General features: G+C 49.4%; 7 protein-coding genes and 1 pseudogene across 8 annotated transcripts in view; all 8 read right to left on the bottom strand.

Annotated features, from left to right (window-relative positions):
- Nucleotides 1-114, bottom strand: part of TEOVI_000912300:pseudogene — a 2022-nt pseudogene extending 1908 nt beyond the window's left edge. Inside the window, exon 1 of the mRNA in view lies at nt 1-114. This exon is cut by the window's left edge and continues 1908 nt beyond it. Within this exon, the coding sequence occupies nt 1-114 (114 nt within the window).
- A 1375-nt stretch (nt 115-1489) lies between these two features.
- Nucleotides 1490-3703, bottom strand: TEOVI_000912200 (bilobe protein, conserved; the record flags this gene model as incomplete). The annotated part of the gene is made up of 1 exon (XM_067221492.1): nt 1490-3703. One exon carries the CDS (start codon nt 3701-3703, stop codon nt 1490-1492), a length of 2214 nt encoding a protein of 737 aa, XP_067077593.1.
- A 990-nt stretch (nt 3704-4693) lies between these two features.
- TEOVI_000912100 (uncharacterized protein) lies at nt 4694-6226 on the bottom strand (the record flags this gene model as incomplete). The annotated part of the gene is made up of 1 exon (XM_067221491.1): nt 4694-6226. The coding sequence occupies one exon, from the start codon at nt 6224-6226 to the stop codon at nt 4694-4696; it is 1533 nt and encodes a 510-aa protein (XP_067077592.1).
- A 385-nt stretch (nt 6227-6611) lies between these two features.
- On the bottom strand, nt 6612-7574 carry TEOVI_000912000 (5-formyltetrahydrofolate cyclo-ligase family, putative; the record flags this gene model as incomplete). The annotated part of the gene is made up of 1 exon (XM_067221490.1): nt 6612-7574. One exon carries the CDS (start codon nt 7572-7574, stop codon nt 6612-6614), a length of 963 nt encoding a protein of 320 aa, XP_067077591.1.
- Nucleotides 7575-7874: 300 nt separating this feature from the next.
- TEOVI_000911900 (Bis(5'-adenosyl)-triphosphatase, putative) lies at nt 7875-9125 on the bottom strand (the record flags this gene model as incomplete). Its single annotated transcript, XM_067221489.1, has 1 exon — nt 7875-9125. The coding sequence occupies one exon, from the start codon at nt 9123-9125 to the stop codon at nt 7875-7877; it is 1251 nt and encodes a 416-aa protein (XP_067077590.1).
- Nucleotides 9126-10517: 1392 nt separating this feature from the next.
- TEOVI_000911800 (uncharacterized protein) lies at nt 10518-11432 on the bottom strand (the record flags this gene model as incomplete). The annotated part of the gene is made up of 1 exon (XM_067221488.1): nt 10518-11432. One exon carries the CDS (start codon nt 11430-11432, stop codon nt 10518-10520), a length of 915 nt encoding a protein of 304 aa, XP_067077589.1.
- A 484-nt stretch (nt 11433-11916) lies between these two features.
- Nucleotides 11917-13581, bottom strand: TEOVI_000911700 (putative methyltransferase BTM2 homolog; the record flags this gene model as incomplete). Its single annotated transcript, XM_067221487.1, has 1 exon — nt 11917-13581. The coding sequence occupies one exon, from the start codon at nt 13579-13581 to the stop codon at nt 11917-11919; it is 1665 nt and encodes a 554-aa protein (XP_067077588.1).
- Nucleotides 13582-15030: 1449 nt separating this feature from the next.
- TEOVI_000911600 (uncharacterized protein) lies at nt 15031-16500 on the bottom strand (the record flags this gene model as incomplete). Its single annotated transcript, XM_067221486.1, has 1 exon — nt 15031-16500. One exon carries the CDS (start codon nt 16498-16500, stop codon nt 15031-15033), a length of 1470 nt encoding a protein of 489 aa, XP_067077587.1.
- Between the last annotated feature and the right edge of the window lie 618 nt (nt 16501-17118).

Genomic DNA, 17118 nt, shown 5'->3' with positions numbered 1-17118 from the left:
GGGGGGGGGTGAGAAAAATATGTCCGAGCATGACGAAACCTTATCAGAAGGGGAATTAACACAACATCGAAAGTAGACAACGTTACGATGTCCACTTCCTGCAGATAATGGCATGGCGGAAGAAAAACAATTGGGTAGAGGGAAGGAAAGGAAATTTACGCAGAGGAGGGGCCTGTAGATGCAAACGCAAAAATAAAAGTTAGTAAGGAGGAACACAAAAACAAAAAAATGTTGCAGCTTACGTGAATGATTATATATTTATGATAGGAAAAAGCAACGGAGAGGAGGCACGCCAAATGAAAAACACTGCAATAACGGACCGAGTCCAGAGTGATTAATTCCTATTAAATAACATTCGCCGACTCGCCAACACCAAGAGCGACACACTTCTATATATGTATAATACATAATATGTATATGTTTCGACCCCTCACTTCTTCTCGAACTTGCATCTTCCTGTGGCTTACAACGATGGAAGCATGCAATACCAACGGCCAACAACAAACATCCAAACGGCCAAACACAAGCTCAGATTCTTTTTTCCCTCTTTACCCGCTCAATCATACACAGTGTTTGGAGGAGCAACAAAGCCCACATGTACAAAAGCCCACCGAAATATTCACTCCGTCATTACTTCTGCCTTATTAACGTACGTAGTTCCCCTTGCTTTTCCCCGCTTTCCCTCTGCTTTTGCCTTTCAACCCTTTGCGGCAGTGCTCACATGTCAGCTGCAAACCCGCAAAGACCTCATTCTGTGGGAACCCTCAGTTGCGTGGAGCAAACGCAAAAAAGGAAAAAGAAACAAAAACAAAAACACGCGCGGGGGCACAACATTGAAAACATCTCTCAGAACCTCACAACACGCAATGCAACGCGGATGTGTAGTCACGAGGAAGGAGCGCTACCACCACTGAAACACACAAAAAAATAAGATGAGCAAGTGGTAGAGAACACAGAAGAGGGAAGTGTTCACTTATACATTCATATACGCGCGTGTATAAACAGAGAAGTAGGCTAGTGCAGCATATTTACATCTCCAACGAAACGGCTGAATCACCACTCACAGATAAAGCGAACAAGACGTGTAAAAAGCGTATATATAAATAATGCGAGTAGGCAGGCACACACACCGATACCCACCACCAGTGAACGTGTCCTATGGAGTGAAGAATTAAAATAAAGAGAAAGTATGGAAATCTATCTGTCATTGCACTCGCACATATTGCGTTCCCCAATGCGGCCCCAAAAGGACGGAAAAGGCAAAAATGTGAAAAAAAAAAAATACGAGCGCTAAGAGGCTTGGAAGAGGGGAAAATACGGAATGGAAATCAAAAACAAAACAATAAGTCACATAAATGTAACATCATGGGATGAGAAGGCGGAACTCAGGCCACGCATCTAACCTCACCTCATCAAAGTGTCAGAGAACGCAAATGTGCGATCATTTCACACGAGGGGAAAGAGCTTCATCTCACTGAACGCACAAAATTTACGTGGACTTCATATAGCTCAGCCGGGGAGGTGAGAAATTCCGCACATCATCCTTACCACTATCTGTGTTTCTTTCGCCACTATCAGGAACACTTGCAGCACCCTCCTTTGGGAAACGAAACTCTGCCAATCTACGTAAAAACCTAGCGGTACTAGTGGAGGAATGTGAAGAAGACCGGTCGTCTCTACTCTGAGAAGCTGACGGCGACTGAGTATAGCCGGTCTCAGCTTGCAATGAACTTGACAGGTTGTGTCGTTGCTTTTGGTCGTATTGCGCATGCGCTTCCCGTCTCGGTGTCGTCGTCCGAGACCGCTGCAGATGAGAGTCGTGTCTTCGCACGGGTGACTTTGGTGGCAGATCACGTTGAGCTTGGGGTTTTGGTGCTTTGGGGAGCTGATGCGGTTGCACCGGTAACTGCTTTGGGGGTACTTGCTCCCGAAGTGAGGATTGGGCCTTTTCTTTTTTGGCATCCCGATGTGCTTTTGCATTATCTTTACGCACGTGCTCCTTCACAACCCTTTTTGCGCTTGCAACCTCAGCAGACCTGTCAGGTTGCTTCACTCCGGGAGGAAGAGCCTCACGTTCCATCACCGACCGCTCACCACTTTTGGGTTTTTCCTTCGTCGACCGATACATCATCGAAAGTTTGGAAAGTGCATCGTGTAATTGCTGATTCTCCTTCACAAGTTCGCTGTTCTGACTACGAAGATGTGTGTCGCCATCATTCTTGCCCAAGGTAAGAGGATCCACGTCGTCCACAGTGAGTACCCGGTCACAGAAAGTGTTCAAATCGCTACTACCACTGTCATCAGAAGCCTTTAATATCGTTCTGCTCTTCCCTCCACTCGACTCCACGCCAGGGGATGACACATTGGCGTCCTCTATCTTCACCTTATTTGCAGGCGTGCAACCCTCGTGGGTTTGCGCCGCCTCCAGCTGCAGGGGCGTGGTGCTCCAACCTTTCCCCGCTTTTTCTAGCTCCGTTACCAACTTCCTCTGCTTCAAAAACGACGAGTGTAAGAAGTCCTGCATCCTCTCCAACACCCGAGTCAATTCCTTCGCCTGCAACACTTGCATCGCAGCGACCTGCTGTGTGTGACCCAGCTCCTTCCCTAGGCTATTCATAATGTTTGTCTCTTTGCTTTCGACGGAGATTACATCAGGGACACGGCCGTCCGACTGCTGCACGTGCACTAGCTGTTGTTTTAACTCCTCTACTTGGGTCACCAGTCGTTGATTTTCCCGCTTGGCCTCACCCAAGTGCAGCAAGGCGTCCATTCGCTGCCGCTCCTCCAACACAAGCTCCTGCTTCAAGCCAGTAATTTTCATAAGCAATGATCCCACATCCTCGTCCCCTTGTTTAGTTCGCGCAATAGCCCCTCGCTGTGTTTGCCGCAGCTCTTCTTTGAGCTTAGTGACCTCTCTCCGAAGTGAGGCGTTATCCTGCCGCACCGCATCCAGAAACTCCGATGATCCACCACGGGCTGAGGTGTGCTGGCTGTTAAACGCAGAATCTCCGACTACATCATTACAAGAATTTTGACGGCACGATCGCTGTCCGGCGGAATCTCTGTAGCTGTGACCAGTAAAGCGTTTAGACACTGCTTCCGATGATTTTGAAGAATTGCCATTGTGCGCACTGGGACTCAAAGTGCGAGCTCTCGTTGTGTGACTGGGCTCGCCCATCTCCTTCGTATTCTTCGCAAGGTGGTTATACTTCTGCACAGCGGCCTTTAGTTTCCGCTGCAATTTCGCGTTATTCTCTTCCGCTTCCTGCAGTTTCCTCTTAACGTCATCTCTTTCAAGTTGAAGACTCTTCACACGTTGCTCCGTGGTTGCATGATCCCCGTGACTGCGATGCGAACTGGCAGTAGGCATATTGCTTGCCCACGATTGATACTCTATCTGGAGTGCATCTGCGGAAACAGAACCTAGTGGAGGTTTTCCAGCCAACTGTACATAACGCTGAGTTCGCTCAACAATTCTCACGAGGTCCTGCAGCATGCTGTCCCTGTCACTTAATCGCCCACCTTGTGTGGGTTCATTTGCTCGTGACTTGAGGGACGATTCAACAGTTGACCGAATCTGCTCGAGACTTTGGCCGGAAGCTTTGAAGAGGAGAATAAAGCGCTTCTGGAGGTCGACCAGCTCACCTCGAAGCTTGTCAACAGCTTCATCATCCGCCACAGGAGTGTCACCACTATATTTCATAGTGTTACACTTGGCGCCTTGTGTGGTGTTCAGTTCTTCCCCCCGTTTGATGTGTTTCCCCCTCCGCTTCCTTCTTCCCCTTCAAGGCTATACTCACTACATAATTTTTGTGAATAAGTCGCAAGCAAGAAGATGAATGAGGACCCACGTTTAGAAAGATAAAAAATAAACTGTAAACAGCGCATCAAAAAAAAAAAAATGATATTGCATACAGCGTGTAGAACGCCGTGCGGTGATGGTATTAAACGCGTCTGTAGTACATCTGGAAACCTCATAGAGATCCACCGATAATTCACTCGGTAGCACCGAAAAAAAAAAAGCAGACGGAACAAATAGGATGAGGGAGCATCGCACTCAGTGCGCCTCGTTCGCTTGACCCCACTGTGGTGCCCAGGCAACGACACCACCCTTCCTGCTTACACACACACGCACACCGCCCCTGCGGACGGGCGGCGGCTCCCATTTCTAAAACTCATCCTGTACAAAAACCTAAGCGATGTGGTCACACCCCGCCTTGATGATGACCTTCCCCATCAGCTTCCGCGTAATGCAAATCGCAGAAGGCTTCAGGTTGTGATACTCTACAGAAAAAACGGGGCCTCTGTGGCCCCTGCCGTTGCACATATAGCAAAAAGAAGACAAGGGTCTCTTTCCCGCATGGTTTTGTTCACGTCATTTCGCGGTCGATGCGCCTGACTCAAACTCCAAGTGGCTTTCTAAGCCAGGACACGCCACTGGGGTGCAAAAAGTTCTTTCACACATTGTCCGACAAGAGTTTAGGAAGCACCTCCATCCCCAGCCCGTTTTCTGCCAATCGCCTAGCTCCCACCACACACCAAAACAGACAAACATATATACATCGACGTTCTACGCCTTCCCAGCAGTCAAATCAACCCCTTCGAACACGAGGTATCGGAGAAACAGAGATTTCTGACACCTAGAATCACCTATCTCAAGTCCACAGTAATCACCAGGGAGAATCAACAGCCCCTAACCCGACACATATTGTGGAGCCTCCGCGTCTGCGTCTCCAAAGTTTCGGCTAATCGATGAAGCGGGCGTACCCTGCGAACCTAATCTATAATTTTTTAGTTGAGAAAAATCGTGAAACCCGTGCGGACCTGACGAATCCACAGTCTTGGTAGACTCCCCGTATGCATTAGAGGGGAAAGCGACCGGGCCAGGCATTCCCTCCGCGTAATGACCGTTCTGGGCATAGGGCACTTCAGTTGATAGACGATTTTGTAGCCGCTGCATACCATAAGGAATTTGTGCATCAGTCGAGCCGTTAAATGGGAAACCGCCAGCAGCTGCTGGGGGAATTACCGGTACTCCATACGGTGGCCGCCTGTTTTCCCGCCTAGCGTTTCCATCCTTAGCATCTTTGGCATACTGGTGTCGCTTATCTTTCAATAAGGCTAACTTCCGCACCCTCCCCATTATGCTTCTGTGGGGATCCCACCTTCCCGGCACAATGGTATTTACACTCTGGTGCTGCCCTCCAGCCTTCTCTTCGTTACTCTTTTCGGTAGCCCCCAACCACCTCCAAGGGGGGCCCTGACACCTGGTCGGAGACCGCTTCTCAAGCTCCCCCCGCCATAAACTGGTAATACCGTTCTCCTCGCCACGTCGAACAATGGGTAGGTTTCCGCCACGTACGAGCTTCAAATCGTTTGCATAGTTCATAAGCTTAACGTCAAGCTTCGATATGCCCTTCCACTCAGCTTTCCCTCTCTTCCCTCCTTTGGAGCGTGACAGAAGGTGTGGAACACCGGTTTTTGCATCCGTGTAACAACATCCTTCGATGTACTGATTCGCTGCCTCCTGCAGCGACGGAAGCACAGGGCCCTTCGCCAGCACCTCCACGACGGTAGGTTCTCTCCGATGCATCCACAAGGACGGGGTTTCCACAAGCGCTTGCGATGTAACATAATCCGGGTTGGTACCAGGTGTAAACTTGCACTCTGCAGTAAGGACACGAGCACCACAGAATGGTTCCCTGGGTTTAAAGTGGCGCGTCATCCGCGAACGCTTCTTGTATTCATTGTTATACCACCGGTTGAGCTCTTTGGCAGAAGTGACGGAACACTTAGTGTTCTTCAGATGTTCTAAGAGTATGTAATTCTCTCTCTGTATGTTCTTTACTCTGTTCAAGCGGGCCCTCTCCAGCGCCGCAGTGTGCTTTGCAGAGTTTAGACACGTTGCAACCTCCTCTTCAGTGGGTAGGTTATTCATATTCCGCCGCCTTCTGTACGTAGGGTCACCCGCATTACAAATAACATCACGAAGGTGATAGTTAGCCTTTACAATGTGCTGCTCATCGGCTGCAATGCGACGATGAAGCCGTCTCACGATAGCGTCGGTGGCCAGTTGTGGATGATCCATCGTCTCGGGGTTACGGAAGTCAATGTAGGGAAGCCCGGTAATCCCCTTGCCGGATTGAAGGCGCACGGCTGCCAGGTGGTGCATATGCCACAAATGTGACAAACCAACAGTGTAGTCGCTATATTCCATTGCGCACATCCTTACTGTTATTGTTGTCGCCCCACCTACCTATACACTTTTCCCTAACTCCGTTTCTAACGGCTTCCAATTCAGAAAAGAGAGATTAGTAGAAGCCCGAAAAGTAAGCAATAGCTCTCCACTTTCTTAGTTGAAGATGGAACACAAGGAGCCCCCACGTATACTGCTCCAGCAGCAGTTCCCCTTGCTGCCTCCACGGATTTTTTTCTTTTTGAAAACTGTTCAACGACGAAACAAATGTGTGGGACAAAGGAGGGTTAGGTACCGCGAATGCATGGCAAAGATAATCTGTGTCTCACTTGAACACAACTTCCTACCGGCTCACAAAAGAAGGTAGGAAATTCAACCCTGACAACGCGAACCTTGTGTAACATTTTCCAATGCCTCACGAGCACTTAACAAACTCAGTGGATGTAACCACAGCATCCATTAGGGCGTCCTTCATACCATGGGAAGGCAAAGAATCTCTATAAACTGGTAGCTTGTCCCCCTCTCCCGATAGCAGCTGCATTTCCCTAGCAACACCCCATGCTAAGGTCGTCTCTTCCGCCGGATCACCCGAAGCACACCGCTGAAACTGCAAAAATCTATCGTAGTATCCGCCGCCCTTCCCCAACCGGCCTCCCGTCCGATCAAATAAAACACCGGGTGTAAGGGAAAGAAGAGGACCTCGCTGAACCCCGCCCCGCGGGTGATCTCCCGACTCAATCAGACCTGCAGGCCTCGGACAATGTGGAAAGAGGGAGTGCCACCAGTCACAGGCGATAACCCGGCGGGAGGATGGTGACACACCGCAAGTTACACTTTCGCCACTACGGAAAATGTCGCGATGAAGAATACCTTCCTTCAGCTCCATCAACCCGTAGCAACCACGCACGTCGAAAGACCGTAGCAAGTCTCCCTCACCAAGCACTTCAACAAACAGCATGGCACTCATCAGTCGCTCAGCAACGGTCTGCGGCGGAAATGACCGCAAGGGAACAGGCACTGAGGTACCCGTGCAGCTGTTCACATTCTTAAACTGCGCAAGCACAGTCGGAACAAAGACAGAAACACACCTGAGGTGCTCGTTGGGTCGCTCCCTCCACAACCGGGATAACAGAGGACGGAGATCCACTTCATAGAACAGTGGCAGATAGGCACAAAGAAGAAGAGGAGGGAGCATCGCACCCTCGACACCCAAGTGCTTACGTCTCAAAACACAGATACGCTCGTACAGCACCTCACAAATGCGTATCGACTCAAGTTTCAAGGCACTGGGATCGCTCCTTGCCATCGCGCGGAGGCGGCGCATGTGAGTGAGTCTCAAAACCTTTTTGGCATCGGAGATGGCACTCAGCGGGTACATATTCGGCCACCGTCTCACTCCGTCATGCCACTTCCCCACAAACAGTAGGACACAAAAGCTACGTCAGACCAAAAAGGTATGGAAATATCCAATAAAACTGCGAGGTGATTAAGTGGTCCGATTGCGGAAATCGGGAAAAGTAAGAATCGAATGCCACTGCCAGCATCAACGCGAAAAAAAAAAAATTAAGAAATTGTGATTGCATACAGAGGACAGGCCCATTCACTTTGACTTCTCCACGAGGCAACCCCACGACTGACCATGTGCAACGTTCACTTCATGAAGATGTCACCATCTTTTTCAACCGCAAGTTGCGCAGATTCCTCTCATGTTCTTTTCATTGGCTAATCGAACAAAGTGAGGCCTAAGGAACTCCGTTTCCTTCCGCATTTGTGCCCCTGTGCGCGGGGGTTGCCGCCTCTGTTGCTCCTCGTCCTCCGGTTCACCCGCAAGCTTACCGCGCGGGTCAAACGGAATAACATGCACGTGGAGGTGCGGAACTGTCTGACCGGCGAGCTCCCCTTGTTGAATGGCAATGCTAAACCCCCCTCCACCGACAACAGAAGCGGGTACAGGAGAACCGATACTGTGTGGACTACACCCCCTTTCAACGCGACTACCACCATTAGAGCTGGTGTCCCCAGTACCCGTCACCGCGGGCTTCACCAACACGTGACTCAGCACACTTATCGTGAGATGAATCATATGCCCTAAATCCTCCATTTCCGCAGCACTAAGGGCAGACAAAGTGCCAACACAACGTATAGGCACCACCATTAGGTGCCACGGGACAACAGGTTTAAGGTTGACCATTACAACAAAGTGGGTGGAATGGCACGGTATACCATCCGATACCACAACACGGTGCGGAAAGAAGTTAAAAAGTAGTTCCCCCTGCTGGCGATGCGCCTCACTCTCCACTGAAGCGGCAGCACCAACGCCAAGCACCTTTTGGTTGTGCTTCGTTGCCTCCAAAGACGGCACCTGGCTTGCCAGTGGGTCCTCGCCCACGTTTCCATCACCCTCCGACAGAGACGCTAAACAACCATCACATACGCTATCCTGAAGAGCACCCAGAAAGGAGGTAAAATCCTCGGGTCCCTCTGGGGGCGGTGGGGACGCAGGGGCATAGACAGTGTACCGCCTCTGCAGTTCATGATAAATCATGTTGTTGGGCACGAAGTCGCCATGGCACCTCTCCACAACATGCATGAAGGCAGCGTTCACCACTGCCGGGTGCCCTTCTGAATCGTCCACAGCCCCTACACTTTCCGTTTGCTCGGAGATGTCACCAGGAGAGGTGTAAGTGAAGCTCCCACCACATGATGTTAACCGACGACACCACCCTAGTAAAAGACTCCAGTCCGCGGGTAGAAGGTGTTCAAGACGAAACCGAACAGAATATGGGTGACACGTACCCGGTTGAAGGGCCCGGTCGATGAGAGAACAAAAACACCTATAGCTTTCGCTGCTATTAGGCACTGAAACAACCCAGTGTTTGCATGATCCAGCAGCCGAAGAAAGTTTTGATGGCAACTGAGCACTCCTCATCACCTAGTTTTGCATATTAAGGCACAAAGCGTAGGCAGGAAAGTAAGAATCAATAACGGCAAGGGCAAATGAACGAAAAACAGGCTCAGTATTCACAAGTTATTTGACACGGCGGCGAAACCCACACCACACCCACCCCTATTTACCTTTTATACGTTTGTTTTGCACATTGAATTTATCGTATAACCTCCGGTCTCCCGCACTTAGTTTTGCGAGTCCCTTTCTACCCATTAAAAATAGCATAACATTTTCACACGCTCGACTACAGTTAATACCCTTGTGGAAAATGGAGGAATATGAAGGCAGGAGAAGTAGTTCTTACTCCTTGGCAATCCTTTTGAAAATATCTTTTGTTCCCCATTCTTCCCTCTCGCTCTTATTAGTTTTACGCTGTTATTGCTGGCGTCTTACTGTACTTACGAGTGTCTCATATGAACATAACCCCCACACTTTCCCGCGATATGAAAAATAAGTCACACCCCACAAAAAAAAACACATGCGTATATACATGTGACCAGGACCAATTTAAGTTTTCTTTTATTTTTTACCTATTTCTTTTGACATCTGAGTTAAATTTTTTTGTGTTGGGAACTCCACAGGTGACCGCTTCATTTAAGATTGCTTCTCGGTGGCTTATATTTGCTGTTGCTATCACCTTGGTCCCCGACCGGAGTGAAGAAGCACTATTAACTTTTTGATTGTCTTCCACTGCCAAATGTTGCCTTTTCGTCCTTCTTTACTCTCCCGATAGGCCATTACATTTTGGGGCCGTAGAATACGACAGCACCGATACAGTAGAGTGGGAATAGTGAAAAAATATATAAATGTTAAACAGTAAATACAAACAACAAATGGGTGAAAGAAAGGGGGTAAACGGTCACAGGTACCCGTGCGCAATTAATAAAAGATAGTACCTTTCTTGCCCCTCCCACCAGTTGGTAAGATGCGAGAGTGGAACGAAGCAAAAAGAAAAAACATCGAAAAGGGAGCATGGGTTGCCGCCACACCGAAGGTTCCCTAAGGAGCGAGGAAGCTGTGGAGCTTCCGAGAAAAGAGAGGGAATTCCGTCCGATCCAACACAAGACCCGAAACATCGTTTGTTCCCGGCACCGTTCCTTCACTCTACAACTGCACTCGTACCACTGCGGAAACGGCGCGCAACCGGTGTCGCCACTTCAGAAGGGACAAACAAATGTGAACAAGGAGGCAATGTATGGAGAAAGGGATGGGGAGAGAATAATAGCAACACAGCAAAACACCAACTACACCCCGAACCGCTCCTGATCTCAATGAAGCAAACATCCTCAACTAAATGCACATACACGCAAACCCTCCCTCCCCTCTCTAGGGGGACGAAAAACGATTTTTAAAATTGCTCTGTTTGCACGAAAGTTAGCTTCTCTTCCGCAAGCCCCTCGGGCCATCAGAGGTGGACCGTGCCTTTGTGGGATTTGCTGCCCTGTATGCCTCCCCTTCGTACCGCAATTCACTCACAAGTAAGTCCTCTTCCTTCGCCGTAAGCATGCGATCACTGCAAGAAGGAAGCTCAGGATCGAGAAAGACGAGTGTAAACCAAAAGGGATTGACACTTGACAAGGGATAGGGGTCGATGCGACGACAAACGTCGTTCCACCAACGCTTGGCAGCGTTGCAGTTTTCTATATTTGCCTCATCGGAATTGAGAGGGTCCGGCTCAAGACGGCACAGACTCCCATCGGGGTGCAGCATCAGCGTAGAAACAAAACCAGTACCCGATGATTTTTTATTAACCACATCGGAAAGCCGACGGATACCCCCAAGCAGTTTTTGGCCCTGCTCCATACGATCCTCGTAGTAGAAAGCCTGTGTTGGTTGGTGCTTCGCCAAAAGCGTGTACATTGTCTCCAATTTGTACTTCACGGTGCCATAAGTCTCACTTGGTTTCAGAAACACGCCGTTCATAATCCCCAACAGCCCCACATTGTCCAGCAGCGCCGTAATCCGCCTGCGGTACTTTTCGTCACGACCCGTTAAGACGTACACCTGCACCGATTCGGGATCACCACGAAGCTTGTCATCCCTGCGGCGCTCATTCAGCTGACGAATCCGCGCGAGGACAGGGGCGATGTACCACTTCTCTTCCTCTGGCTTCTCCGGCACCGCAGGTGGTGACAGCGTACTGAGACTCTGAAACCAACCCAAACCGTTGTCCTGGAGCGGCCGCATCAGTTGCCCATATACCCTCGATCCCTGCGTGGTTTTCAAACGGGCGGAGGGCGTTGGAGAGTTGAATATGGTCCCGTCGAAGTCGAAAATATGCAACTCCATCTTCCGCCGGGTAAAACAATAAAAAATTTGGGTACTACGCGTTTTCTACGAGGGCTAATGTAAGAAAATGTGAAGAACAGTGTACCGCACCTTCAGAACAGTGTTTCCTCATTAATGGGTAAAAACGCAGATGCACGTTACTTGGTGCCAACCCTGAAGGGCCGACATCTGCCTACGGTCAAGCGCTGCTCGCAAACCACAACGGAGAGGAAACACAAACAGTAGCAACGAGGGAAGTGGGAACATCCCTCTCGAAATGCCGCGCACAAACTGCCCCCACACCACACACGACGAACATGCATGCAACCACATGGTACGCACAGTGTAGCAGCAAAATAACTAGCACACACAACCACATTGGCCACGTCAGACGAACGAGAAGAAACACAAGATATGAAACAGGGCAAGCGATAGATTTCGCTCCAAGAAGTGGAGACTAGTACCACACCCATGTTATCGGTAAACCTAACAGAGACCAGCACATTCACCATGGGCTTTCATCGCCGATGGTGCGGAGACCACCTAGCGCATCTGCGCGGTTCATCATGCGTTCCACCCACGCCTCCGCACCACACAACACAGAGTCGTCACCGCTGACCTCACTGGCTGGCTGTTTGCTGAAACTCAACCCGACAATCTGTTTCATTACGTTTTTGTGCACTCTCTTAAACCCGATTCCTTCTATGCACTTAATCCATTCGTCAACCCAGAGGCTGCGTCGAGCGCCCTGAGTCCGCGTGCTAACAATCACAAGCAGACCCCCGTCCTTCAGGGCCAGGTAGGCATGCAGGCAGGCACGGTATCGTAACCTAGGATGTGGCAAGAATGAAAGCAGCAGGCAAAAGAAAACCACATCGAACGCACCACGCGCAAGAGAAAGAATCCTCCTGGCACTTCCCGTCCCTTCGTATTTACCACTCTCTTCATCACACCACCTAACGAGTGATACACCGCAATCAGCGTGGCCATGGTCATCGAAAGTCGTCCCACTTATACAGCCCTCATCATCACAACTACACCGCCCCGTAGCTCCGTCACTATCGTGAAAACGGATAGCGAGCCAGTCAGCCTTAATGACACCACTACCCTCGTAGGGACTCAAATCTAGCGCCGTCACCGCCAACGGCACCTGCAGAACGCCGTTCGTAACGATCCTACCACCAAACGGACCGTAACACGAACCAATGTCGAGAACAAGCAACGGTGGGACCCTCTGCTGGCCAAGTAACCGTGGATGCGGGCAGTCAAGATTGATCCGGCGGCAAGCCTCCGTGCGTGACATCGTCATGTAGTTAGCTGCTGTACCTCCGGCAGTGCCGGTAGTAACAAGCCCAGACGACGATAGCGGGCACACTGGCGCTGCAGTATTACCATCTCTCACGGTTCTTTCCGACGCCAACAACACTCGGTAAGCTTCGGCGTCGATCTCATAAGGATATGCCTGCCGACCATGAGTATCGTAATAAGTCCTTCGCCACCTCTTCACCGACGAAGAGGCTAAGAGGGGAAGCTTCTCATAGTATACGGCCCCCGCCACCGCTGAGCAAGACAACACATCTGCTACCTCACTGCAGGTGCTGCGGTTGGTGTCTCCTGATGCTATCAACGGTGGTACGCGACAGATTCCAAGAAAATACTCGGTCACACACTGCAATGAATACTTGATCCGGTCATTGTGCCGCAAGCAAGCTGCTCTCTGTCTCTCGCACGCACTTCCGACTACTACAGTTTCGGTATCCCGCACACGCTTTGTGACGCAAATAGCATCATTAGAAGGAATAACTCTGGTGGTGATGGGTGGACAAGTAACACAACTCTTTGTTTGCCCTCCATCCCTCAACTTATCCTCTTGTGGGTCCCAATATTGCGTAGCAATGCCGTGCATGGCAGCTGTGTACGACTTCATTTGCTCGCTCTCCTCGGCAATTAGGCGAAACCACCTCTCCTCCTCCGTTTCTTGGGTGCAAGTCCTATCACCTGCAGTAGTCATCCGTTGCTGTAACTTGTAATGAAACGATTTGATGGTGCTAGCCATCCGTAACTGATCATCGCACAGATCGACAGGTGGTGCTGGAGGCAAATCAGCTCCCGGTTCCCCGACATCACTTTTGCCAGGGATGCTGCCCATGTGCCGTCGGTTCCCGCCCATCCGATCTTCTCTCGCGCCTCACCAACACTTCACCTTTTCCTCTTCCTCCACGCCCCTTTCAAACAAAGACGCAGATGGTAGAGCGCAAGCGACTCACAAAAACGCGTAGACGTTACCCTTCCGCACAGCTGAAACGGTGCGCCTCCCCTTCAGAAAGGCAGTGCTAGCTTCCACGGGTGAGGCAAGGAAAAGCTATTGTGTTGCCAGCACAGCACGACGTGAAGGGAGAAAGTGAGGAAAGACGGAAGCAGATGCCTAAGTAAACCGAAGTCCGGAAGATCAGGGAGAAGCGGTAAGGAACGAAGAGTAGCATCAAGGGGGGAAAAGGGAAACATGGGGAAGAGGTGCACACCAACGTTTCCTTCTAACCCCTAAACGCGTTTCAGAGAGCAAACATTTGCACCACGGGAGCTCTGTCGGCGGGTAAAAAATGCCCCTTCGCTCGCTCCGCCGCACTCTCGACAAGTGTAAAAAGCTAGAGGGTGTATCTTTTCTCATTGCTCCTACGCACACATGCAAGCACAAAATGAGAAAAAGAGATGGTTCAATTCCCCGAAGGAAAACAGGCGGCACCACCCGTATTTCCCCGCGAAACCAACTAAACTCTTTCCACCTTGGTTTAGTGGACGTGGGTACGGGTTGAAAACCCTCGACAAACACAATGGTATACCTACCGCACACCTCAAAGGCTCCCCGCTGCCCGTGAAATGCACCTCTCAAAAACGTCGAGGGTCAGTAAAAAGCAAACACACAACCTGTACACACACCAAAGTTCGATATGTCAACTTCTACTGGCCGCGACCGCACATCGTGACCAGAAGTAGGGATTACTAGCGTTTGTTCGACTGCATTTACGCAGTACGACATCAAACAGAACTAACGTTCTGGTCCGCCACGCAGTGAAAGCCGTAGCTGTCACATCCTGGCACTCTTACACATAGAGTTGCCCCAACAGACATGTCGCACATCATTCGCACTTTGAGGACGCAACGAAACCAACCAGCACTACCGCCCTGCGGCACAAGGGCACAGAGCATCCCCCGTACAAATGTGAGTAAAAAGTCGGATATAATCAGCGATCCCCGATGAGGTACGCACGGCGAAGAGCACACACAAACATTTATACGTCTACAAAGCAGACGAAAGGGAGCAGCGGGGTACGGTAGCATTTATCATAACCAGAAACTTGGGCAGCGTAACGACAGTGGTAGAAACAGAAAATAAGGGAAAACGGTAACGCCAAACGGCCAACGCTTCACACAGCGGCATTACACGAGTAAGGAAGAAAGGAGGCGGAATCGAAACGGTAGAGGGACATCGCACGATCCCCATCAACAACAAACACAATGTTCTAACTCCTCCACAAAATCCCCCATTCAGCTCCTCTCTCCGACCTCAGCAAGCACTCTCCACCGCTCCAAAGTATATTTTCCTCATTTTAAACCTCTTCTACATGTCCGTGAGATCCGTTTCCATATCAAAAGAGTCGTGAATTACCTCTAATCCCTTTTTATTTAACAATAACTGAAGGCCATCAATACTTGTCACTGCGCTTCCCACGTTTATGCTCTTTAAAGAAGAACAATCTGCGAGGAAATTAACATCGGTGACCGCAGTCATTCGAAGATCAAGCTCCTCTAGCTCAGGACAGTCCGATAAGAGCGTAACACCTTCATTTGTGACGCTTGTTCGGGCACAAAATATCCGACGAATTCTCGGGCACGTGGACAGTACATTGACATTAGTGATAAGGATGCAACCTGTAAGGACAACCGTGTCCAACATGGGGAGAGCTTCAAGAAACATCAGCGAAGGATCGCTAAGAACAGACTTTGGTGCGTCCAACACACGAAGAAACTGCAAGGACGAAAGAAACATGATATTCTCTATCTGTGAATCACCCATCCGGAACAGTTCTAGCTTTGTACAGCATGTGAGAAAGTGCAGGCCTTCACCATGGAATGATCCGGAAACATCCAGGAATCGAAGCTGCTGCAACCTTCCCAGAGGTTCAAAACTCTCCAACCCTGTGCACCCCTCCAGCGAGAGGAACTCCAGTTTATCCTGTAGCGAGGGTGCCAGCTCACATAGCGTTTCAAATCTCAAGGGAGTCTCACGGAGATGCAGAGACATAAGCCCCGCACTACGTACCTCCTCAGGAATAGCGGTGAGAGCGGCATCAACATGAGTGCTCGGCAAGTGAAGCACACGAAGTTTCGACGTGAGGTTGCCAAACAGCTCGTTAACGCTGCCATCATAAACATTGCAGTTCTCCAGGTACAACTCTTCCAGGGATGCAGCCGTTTCTGGAGGAATCCCATTAACAAAGGTTAGCTTATAACAAGAACGCAACTTCAACCGTCTCAACCTGGGCAAGCAAAGACCTACAACGCCGTCTGCTTCCAGAGGGCATAGGTGCACCTCAAGTGACTCGAGGTTAGCCGCATGGCTGGCTCCGCTAATCGACTTAATGTTACGACATGCCACTAGTTCAAGTGCACGCAGGTTCGTCAACGCAGCTAGGGCTTCGAAGAACTCCACTTCCACAGGGGAATGATGAAGAACAAGGCGAGTTAACCCGTCTGCTACACGTTGGTGGTACCGACTAAGCATATTCGCGCTGAACGTCTCGAATTTCCGGCCCACCGGCGATACAGAGCAAAGACGGAAGCTTGAGCGACCGTCCTCATCATCCATAGCATTAAATATAATACACTGACCGTATCTTGATATCATCATATCCTCATGACAAGACCACGGCCCCTTAGGATGCTGCACGGCACGACGATACGGTTTGGAAACACACCGCATTGTACACAACGTACGACGATTATAAGGAACAAACTTCATGACCTCGTGCACCATGGCAAGAGAATCCAGTTCCCCAGTAAAGGGATCCTGAGATGAACGAGACAACATGCTAATCTACAGGAAATATATATATGCATATATATAAAGAAACACAAGAGGGTCAACACAAGAAAACAGCATATGTTTTCAAGGAATACTCACCAACTAGCGCATAAATTGGTGTGTTTAACAAAAAAAATAAAAAATAAAAAAAACAGTAAATATATATATAATAGAGGGAAAGAATCAACAAAGAAACAAAAAAATAAACTTAAATAAAATAAAACAGAGGACATAAAAAACATCCACCAACAGAATCATCAAATTATAAAAAAAGCAAAATAGTTTAGTCATTAGCTTCCCTTTTACCACCCACAAGAAAGATATAAGAAATAATTATCATGCTGAAGAACCAGTAAGCGTTCCTCATCATCCTACACAAAATATGAATTTTAACGATAGTTTACCAAAGACATGGAAGTACTGAAAGCGTCTTTAACCCGTCTCCCGTGCTGGCGGAGAGGGTTGGGTTGGGTAGGCTTTCTAAAATTTTCACCCTCTTGCACGCAGCTATGTAAATAAACGGGGAAGACAGGTGCGTTTAGAGAAAGATAACGGTAAACAACAATACTCTGCAATACTAAGTCCAAAACCATTCATGATGCACCCTTTCAAAAAAAAAAAAAA

The sequence above is a fragment of the Trypanosoma equiperdum genome, assembly GCF_001457755.1.
Source record: "Trypanosoma equiperdum strain OVI genome assembly, contig: ctg_1451, whole genome shotgun sequence".
Lineage (NCBI taxonomy): Eukaryota > Euglenozoa > Kinetoplastea > Trypanosomatida > Trypanosomatidae > Trypanosoma > Trypanosoma equiperdum.
Note: the sequence above shows the minus strand (reverse complement) of the source record. Positions and strands in the feature narration are given on the sequence as shown.